We start from the raw sequence: 8,513 nt of genomic DNA on the forward strand, positions 1-8,513 counted from the left end.
GAGAGAGAGAGAGAGAAATTACTAGCTGCTAGTTATACAAGGAACTAAGAACCCACAGCATAATCAAAACGTGATATCGGATACAAATGCAGTCAAGAGAGAAATGTTGTCAGTCAGAAAGCTGATATATACTCCATTTCAGAATGTCCAATAGGTTGACAAAGTTTCTTTTTTAAAACCATGGAGACTAATAACTGTAAACGGGGTAAAGAGAACGACACTCAACAAAGCATTGCAGAACAATTAATTCAGTTAAAATGCTGTTCTATGCAGCACATAGTTTTTGGCTTAGAACATCAGCAGATAACAACAAGTAAGAGTACATCACATGGTTACGATTCTGGTCACTTGGAGTTCTGGTGATACAAACAGAAAGCAAACAGAGCACAAGGCACCATCCTTACATACACTCATATAAAAATGGGGAAAAACAGACGGTCTTAATTTGATTGACTTTGGATAGGCAGAAAAATCATGAGGCATCATTGTTCAAACAAAAGCTATAAAAGAGTTGAAATGCAAATGCATTGGTAAATGCAAGCATACCTTGAGAATATTTCCAATCTTGAAGGATCCCATGATTCGCTCGCTGGACACCAAGAAAAGCAAGGGAATCAAGGCAAAAGGAATCTGAATTGACTGAAGCACATTAAGCCACTCATTCAAAACATCCAATGTATCCTCAGATGTGTCAAACACAAGAGCAACAATTATAGTTGGAATGATTGCGCAGCTTCGTGTGATCAATGCCCTCATCCATTTCTTCAATCTCAAATTTAAGAAACCTCCCATGATGAACTGCCCTGCGTAGGTACCTGTAATAGTACTACTCTGGCCAGCAGCTAATAATCCAATAGCCCAAATATAGAGAATAGGGAACACACCACCCCCATACTTCTCTTCCAGATACTGCCCTGCATTCACAAGGCCTATACTATCCGCCAGTGGGGTATTATAAAATCCCTTGGCAAACACAGTGGTGACAAAGAGATTGATAACAAAGGAGATAACAAGAGCAATGGTGGACTCAATGCTGTAGTAATTCAGAGCTTCCTGAACTCGACCTTTCTTGCTGTGATCGATATCTCTAGACTGTACAAGAGCCGAGTGCAAGAACACATTGTGAGGCATGATAATGCACCCCACAACTCCAACAGCCTGCTTGATTGTCCTGGAGCTAAGTTTCGGAATCAGAATACCTACAAAAAAGAACCCAATGACAGTGAATCAGACACTTCTATATAAAAGCAATCCCATTTTCTGAAAAACAGAACGTGTAGAATCCCACACCAAGCAGAAGTTCAGTGCCACTAGGCTTTGCTTCACCAAACATCCACGCAAACGAGAGCGCCATCGTTGCAATAAGAACAGCAAAAACTGCTTCCAGTTTCCTCACACCATAGTTCTCCAAAAGTAGAAAGATAAAACTGTAAAATTTCAACAACAATCAGATCAATTTTTTTTTTCTGACATAATATCAAGTTAACAACACCAAGATGGTCACATTTTTCAAGACCATGCACAAAAATAAAGAAAACTCAGACCTTATCCTAGAAAGATCAGTCAACAAGATCGTATATATCTGTTCTGCTACAATTTTTCAAAAAACAAAAATGAAAAATCCCTCGGATTCTGCACATTCCAAAACAGAGTTCTATTCTTGTAACAAAAAAAAACAGAGTTCAATTCTTCCTGGAGCCAAGAATCAAGGACAAGCCATACAAATTTGACTGTCAACCAAAAACCAACTCTTGCAACAAAAAAAACAGAGATAGACAATTCATAACAAAAAAAAATATAAAAACCAAACCAACTGAGATCAAACAACAACAACATAGTACACTGTACATACCAATCCAACGCGGTGATGACGACACCGGCCCAAAGTGGCAAGGCCCCATTACTCAAAATCTTAATAGCAATCGCACTCCCAATAACCTCCTGAATATCCGCCCCAATAAGCGCGAGCTCAGCCATGACCCACAGCACATATCCCGCCCATCTCGGATACTCCTCCCTACACAGCTCCGCCAGGTGTCTCCCCGTCGCCACCCCCAGCCTCGCCGACAAAAGCTGCACCAGTAGCCCCATCGCCGTCGCCCACATCAGCAACCATAGCAGCGAGTTTCCTGCGATCGCTCCCGCCTGAAGATCCCCCTCCAAGTTTCCCGGGTCTAGAAACGCTATGCTCATCAGGAACCCCGGACCGGTGAACAGCCAGAGCTTCTTCCATGAAAACGGCGGCGTCTTGGAACCGTCATCGTCGCTGGCTTCGGCGTCGTTTATGACGATGTGGACTTTGTCGTCTGAGTCGTAGGCTGTCTCTTCTAGCTCGTCGTGGTCAGAGGAGTCGTTGGTGTTGTCGAGGAGGAGCGGCTGATGGTGCTCCTGTTGCGCCATCGTCGGAGTTGGTATTGTGTAAGGGTGAGTTTACGGTGGAGTGTCACGGCGGCGTTTTTGAGCTTTTTCACGACTCTGGACGGAGAGAAATGAAGGTCGGAGCAAAACTACCGGTCCCTCTCTTGCTTTATTCTCTTCCTCTTTTTTAAATTTTTCTTTTTAATTTTTAAAAGTGTGCGAATGTGTGACTGACACGTGCGGAGGTTAACTGATTTTGGCGACTAGGAAGTTTGTTTTTAACGCGAACTGTTATCCACATTGTTTTGCTTGATGGGACGGTAGATCATGGATTTTCTTTTTTTGGTAAACAATGTTAGGTTAAGGTAAAGATCGAGCAAGTGTAATTGCATCTAAAGCATCGATTATTCTTATTATTTGTTGACTGACAAATACATCTAACTTACCAAAAAATCATACAAAATTACAAAGTATCGAACTTGAAATTTGCGAACTTGTCATAAAATAGGTTAATATAACAATATTTTTCACCGTATGACTGTGTGAGGAAGTGTATGAAAAGAGAAATTTTATTCACACTAGATACACATCCTAATTTTTTTCTGTCCTAATTATTTTTTTATAAACTACCTATTTTGCCCCAAATCCTCCTAAACCATCACCCAAACGCCTAGCTCATTGTCATCTCATCACAGTAAGCCACTTCATGGAATTATGATGTTAATCATCATGGTTCACCCATAATTATCTTTTTGACGATTTATGTAATGAATATTATCAAATATAAGAAAACTAGATCAATACTTTTCAAACCACACAAATTTAAGTTCATCCTATGAAATATGTTCGAAGCCATGGAAAGGAATCCAAGTGACCGCTTATATCATGTTTTAATTTTCATTCATGAATCATGATTATCCAACTACATGACATGCCCAATTTATTGGTTATGCTATGAGATTCACTTTTGTTTGTTGTAATCTCATCACTACGTGCGCATAGATCGATCATGGCTTTTAGGGATTGGATTGTGCTATCAATTTCATCAAGGGAAGAATAAATGGAAATTTTTCGGGCTCATGATTTGAGAATGTTTATGTTTTTTTTTTTTTAACAAGAGTAATTATAATTATGTTGGTGTTTTAAAATGTATCAAAGGGTAAAATTGTATTTAAAAAACTTTCAAAAAATAGGGATGTGCATTGAGTAATTGGAAATGTGTGAATACAATTTATCGCATAAAAAATATTTATCCTAAGATTATATAATGTAATGTGAACCACATGATTATAAGAAGTTTGAATTGAATAGTGCACATTCAATCCGCAAACTATGCAGATTTGTACCACAACCGAATCTAACTAATTAAGACTAGTTACAAATTTACAGGCTATATGAACTGATTAATGAAAGGGTGTTGCTAGATGTACCCAGCAAACTTCTTAATAGACCCAGCAATTAAAAATTATCCTGTATTTTCCAGTTTTGCCCTTGTTATAATAAACCCAGCAAACATCATCTCTAACCCCACGTTGAGACCAGAAAGAGAACTAATATGGGGGAGGAAATCAGGAGGAGCTTTCCCATGATCTAAGTATAGAATATTGAGAAGATTTGATGTACGGGATATCGGAACCGATTGCCTTCAAAAAAAAAATATTTCCAATTCAATGATCATCCCATTACATATATCTCACCCATATCAATACAGGTATGGAACTTCGATCATCTTAAAACATATAATTGTAGAATATATTTCAGGTAATGGAGAAGAAGAACAAAATCGGCTAAAAGTCTCTTAATCAAATATTGACACTGCAGATGAGTAGATGACTACGCAATTAATCACAAAATTTCAATTCAACTCAAAGGCTTAAAGCAAAACAACGACGATAAGATGGTATGACCCAAATCCCACTTTAGCCTCCTAAATAGGATGTTGTGTTTGCGCAGTCGTTGCCACATCTCTTCTTCTTAATTTAATGCCTCTTATCCGACTTTAAGAGAAGAATTTGTATTTGTTGGGTTTATTATAACAATGGCAAAACTGGAAAATACAAGATAATTTTTAATTGCTGGGTCTACTAAGTAGTTTGCTGGGTACATCTAGCAACACCCTTAATGAAATCATTATGAGAGTAATCTTCACCTGGGTCTGGAGATTACGAACCACTCACCACTCACCACATTTGTTTGTGGTTGTTTTTCTTTCTTTTCGATGATACATTGATGCCATTATACCATTATTGTTCATTCATTCTATCTTCAATCTGATTCTCAACTACACCCTTTACCCTCTTGTTTTTTTTGTCTTAAGTTATCGACTCCCTTGATGGTCAAGCAATAACAACTTCTATATATAGCAACAAAAGATAAGGTTATGTAATCACACCGCAACCACAGCGATTGGCCGCACAACACACCCAAGTCGACGAGGAAGTGTTAAACGGAAGCCGTGTTATCCCAAAATTCTCCGTAAACAAGCAACGCCAAGTGTATGGGGGCTGCACGCGAACTGACGGTTTTGTCGTGGAGAACTCGTGCCTGCGTGTGGCACCAAAACGCGGGAACGACAACGAACTTGAAATTCTTTACGGTTTCCTTTTTAAATTTTCCGGTGTCCGTACGCACGAGGAATGCCATCATTATTGACGTCAACAGGCTTCTGATTCTGGGTAGTGGTGTCGTTTTTGTACCGTGCTTCAGGCCAAAAGAGGAAGTTTCCCTCTCGGGTTTGTGTCGTTTTGATACAACCATGAACCATGCAGGTTTTTGATTTTTTTATTTATTTCAAAATTCTTTGTTTTTTATTTTATTTACAAGACAAAATGCATGGAATAAGTTTTGGACCACAGTTTTAACACATCCAACCGTGGTGGGCTAGTGACGTGGTGTCAATTTATGCCAAGAATTGAACCTAACATATCATTTTCTAATATTCAAATTGTTCAGTTCGGTATCTCTGCATCCTTACTTATCGTCAGAATTGATATATATTCAGTATGATACAATTTAAAATGTCTTGATTTCGACTCACGAATAAATAGTTGTCCAGTATTTCAGCTACTGTGATTATCAGAATTGTGAATGCCATACCAGATTCTAAAGCGTGACATTAATAGTTTTGGCTCTCCTACATTAATATCTATCAACAATTTTGGTGTCTATTTTTTCATTGAAAAGTGTGTGTTTTGTTTCTTTTTAGTTGCAAGTTGCTAACCAAAAGGATGATAACCAATTTTTCCTGCGTGGACCCAAACGCAACCCGTATCCCAAACGCAACCCCTATCAAAGTGGTTTGGTTTAATCTTGACATGTCTTTCTCCCAAGTTCAATGGTTGATACTTCTCTATCGATCTGTTTCGGTTTTCAAGTTTTTTCTTCATGATTGCATGTAGATTTTTATAAAGAGACACTAGGCTTTGAAATTAAGCGAAGACTAGGTTGCTATGATGTTATCTAATCCAAGGCATGCATGATGATTCCAGCATCCCGTGAAGCTCAAAGTCATCAGGTTACTGTTGGGCCAAAATGATAATGAATCAATTTCAGGGTCCATTTTATTACTTATTTGGTGTATGGATCCATATGAGTTAAAAGTTTTTTTTTTTTTAGAAGAATGTTTTATTGAAAAGAAACCAGAAAAATTACACAATTGGAGAAATATCGGTGGTGAACAAAAACTCCCCACTCTCTTCTCTTCGATTAGAACTAGTTACGGGTCTTTGTCATATAAGATGACGTTTATGAGCCAACCGAGCCCAACTTCTAACAAAAAACAACGCCCTTTTAAAATAAAAAAATAAGTTAAATTTTTTTAAGAAAATAAAATAAAAAAATTCACAGTATTTTCCAATTCATGACCTTTGAATGAATGAGAAAATAACCCATATACACAAAATGTATCATGTCTCACAATCCCAATTCAATTAAAGAAAGTTAAAGAAAACCCTAGTGAGAAAGGATTAGAAATTGGGTCCTAACTAATATAACTAAAAAGAAAATTCGCAAACCATCGAATGTATTATGTGCCTCAGTGCCCAATCCGGTAAAAGAAGGGCATCTAAATAATTACTTCCCGCTCAAGAGTACAATCACATGAACCAAGAGAAGAGACAAAGTGGAGGTCTAGGATTCAACACACAACTTTCTTACTTTCCCGATCAATCTTCTGCATATTGGACATGTCCTATTTTCACCTTCGAAAATTCTGCAACATGATTAAAGGTGTACCATTAGCAATTACATCATGCACAAAAAGTAAAAGCATATGTCGACTGTTGAACTCCTTTTATGATGTCAATTTCACAAACCTTTGTGCACAATCATAACAAGTAGCACAGTGACCACAAGGAACCAAGAAACAATTCCTTGGGTCAGTGTAGCAGATCACACATATTTTCCCATCGTATAACTCGTCGGAGGAGCTAGTGATGCTGCTAGTACTGCTGCAATTTCCGGATTCGGTACCTAAATGATCACAAGTGCCGTATGTCACCGGAATTGTCTTTGCAGGCGGTAATACTGGGCTGCTTTCGGTGTAATCAAACGCATCCTCTGTAGTGCTCCTCCCGTCTTCATAGTCACTTATGTACTTCATTATCATGTATACAACAACTACAAGCAATGCTGCATAAATGGGCGAAAAGGACGTTAGATCACAGATTCAAAGTTAGGATTCAGTCTTCATAAAAAAAAAAAGGTTAGGATTCAGTCTTTGACATATGACCGTGAGCAACTGTCGTCTGCTTAGATTGTTCATGCCTTAATATAGTAAAACAAAAAATATTGTCACTGAAGCTTGAATCTTTTACTTCCAATACTCGTATGATGATAAAACAGAGGACAAAGTGATTGTTCAAACCATTACAAATTAGTTGATGGTACAGTTAGATAGGTCATGTCTCACCAGAGAATGAAATAAGATTGTGTGAAATAATACATCTCGTCTTACTATCTTTACTTTTTTAGTAACGGAATATAGAATTATTTGCACACAAGACATGTATATGAATTAGTTCAAAAGATTGAAAGTAATCAGATACTTACTTAAAATTGTAATGTATGCAAGCAAACGCGTAAAAAATGTAAGCGTGATGTACCAATCTATGAAATCGTCCTGCAAACATACCAAGCAATTTTTACATAACTTGGAATATTATGAAAAGATTCAGATACTAATATATCAAAATTCAAGAAATTTCACAAGAACATAATGTCTTACATCGCTTGAACCAACAATACTGGTAGTCAGATTGTAGGATTGAGAACTGGTCGATTGAAGAAGCTTCCTTGGCAATTCTAGTCTATCCATTGTGGGAAACAGGATATGGTTCAGTATTTGCCCTGCGTTATATAACAGAGGGATTAGAATAGGATTCTACAAGAAAGAATTTGCTAATATTTTTTCTTCTGAAAATGGGGGTTGAAATATACCACTATATCAGTTTATAAACTCCTTTGAAATTAATGTAAGATGCATCAATGTGGGTTCCTAAACACAAAGTAACAGACGTTTTAAGATTCTGAGTTATATCCCCAAACGTTGGAAGTACATTACTCTTAACTCAGAGTGGCATGAGATAGATGATGGAAAAATAAGTTCATAAGAAGAGACATGCATAACAAAAATCTACATTGAAGGCCATTCTGCATTACCTCAAAACATCTCGAGTTCATCCATGGCGAAACGACAGTGATTAGATCTCAGAAGGGATGAATGCCAACGCCAACAGTCTTTTCCAGACCTTCACTGAGATCTCAATGAGAAACTGGAAGAAAGGTTGTTGCTGGGTTGAAAGACTAGCTACTCATCGAGATGAAATACTAACTTATTAACTAGCACGTCTAATAGTGACATACTAGTCAATGTGGTAATGCACACAACCTGTACCAATAAAATTGGGTGAAGCAGAAAAACTAGCTTGAACATGAGGAAGGTGTACCAGGTTGGAAACCAAGAAGATATGAATTATGTATACTTACTTGTATGCATGCTTTAAAATTAATAGAAGCTAGAAGGTGGAGAAATAGAATGGTAGTTAAGTTTATAGTACTGGACAATCTCAACTAACCATCTTTCAGTTTCAGAAGAGTCTGGTAATGGAATTGCAAAGACTTTCTGCATTGAAAGGTAGGTAAGTTTTTTTTTTTTT

General features: G+C 37.5%; 2 protein-coding genes across 2 annotated transcripts in view; both read right to left on the reverse strand.

The window, feature by feature from the left end:
- The window catches only part of LOC101302692 (metal transporter Nramp3-like), a 3,261-nt gene extending 670 nt beyond the window's left edge, over positions 1 to 2,591 (reverse strand). Inside the window, exons 1-3 of the mRNA XM_004287932.1 lie at positions 1,853 to 2,591; positions 1,291 to 1,427; positions 547 to 1,199 (exon numbers count right to left, since the gene is read on the reverse strand). Of these exons, the coding sequence (XP_004287980.1) occupies positions 547 to 1,199; positions 1,291 to 1,427; positions 1,853 to 2,400 (1,338 nt within the window). The 5' untranslated portion in view covers positions 2,401 to 2,591. The remainder of the gene's footprint in view (positions 1 to 546; positions 1,200 to 1,290; positions 1,428 to 1,852) is intronic.
- Positions 2,592 to 6,250: 3,659 nt separating this feature from the next.
- On the reverse strand, positions 6,251 to 8,110 carry LOC101302976 (neuralized-like protein 1A-like). Its single transcript, XM_004287933.1, has 6 exons — positions 8,017 to 8,110; positions 7,795 to 7,852; positions 7,583 to 7,704; positions 7,408 to 7,477; positions 6,672 to 6,987; positions 6,251 to 6,568 (listed from the first exon to the last, which is right to left on the reverse strand). The coding sequence occupies exons 3-6, from the start codon at positions 7,670 to 7,672 to the stop codon at positions 6,487 to 6,489; spliced, it is 558 nt and encodes a 185-aa protein (XP_004287981.1). The 5' UTR covers positions 7,673 to 7,704; positions 7,795 to 7,852; positions 8,017 to 8,110; the 3' UTR covers positions 6,251 to 6,486.
- Positions 8,111 to 8,513: the final 403 nt, after the last annotated feature.

This window comes from Fragaria vesca, linkage group LG1 (genome assembly GCF_000184155.1).
Source record: "Fragaria vesca subsp. vesca linkage group LG1, FraVesHawaii_1.0, whole genome shotgun sequence".
NCBI classification, from domain to species: domain Eukaryota; kingdom Viridiplantae; phylum Streptophyta; class Magnoliopsida; order Rosales; family Rosaceae; genus Fragaria; species Fragaria vesca.

What these genes read in the sequence shown, in the direction of transcription:
- LOC101302976 (XM_004287933.1), bottom strand. Translation starts at nt 7,672, where the DNA reads ATGGATAGACTAGAATTGCCAAGGAAGCTTCTTCAATCGACCAGTTCT. An exon ending in TGCATACATTACAATTTTAA is followed by an intron (nt 6,988 to 7,407) that starts GTAAGTATCTGA and finishes CCATTTATGCAG; the next exon opens with CATTGCTTGTAGTTGTTGTA. An exon ending in TGTTATGATTGTGCACAAAG is followed by an intron (nt 6,569 to 6,671) that starts GTTTGTGAAATT and finishes ATCATGTTGCAG; the next exon opens with AATTTTCGAAGGTGAAAATA.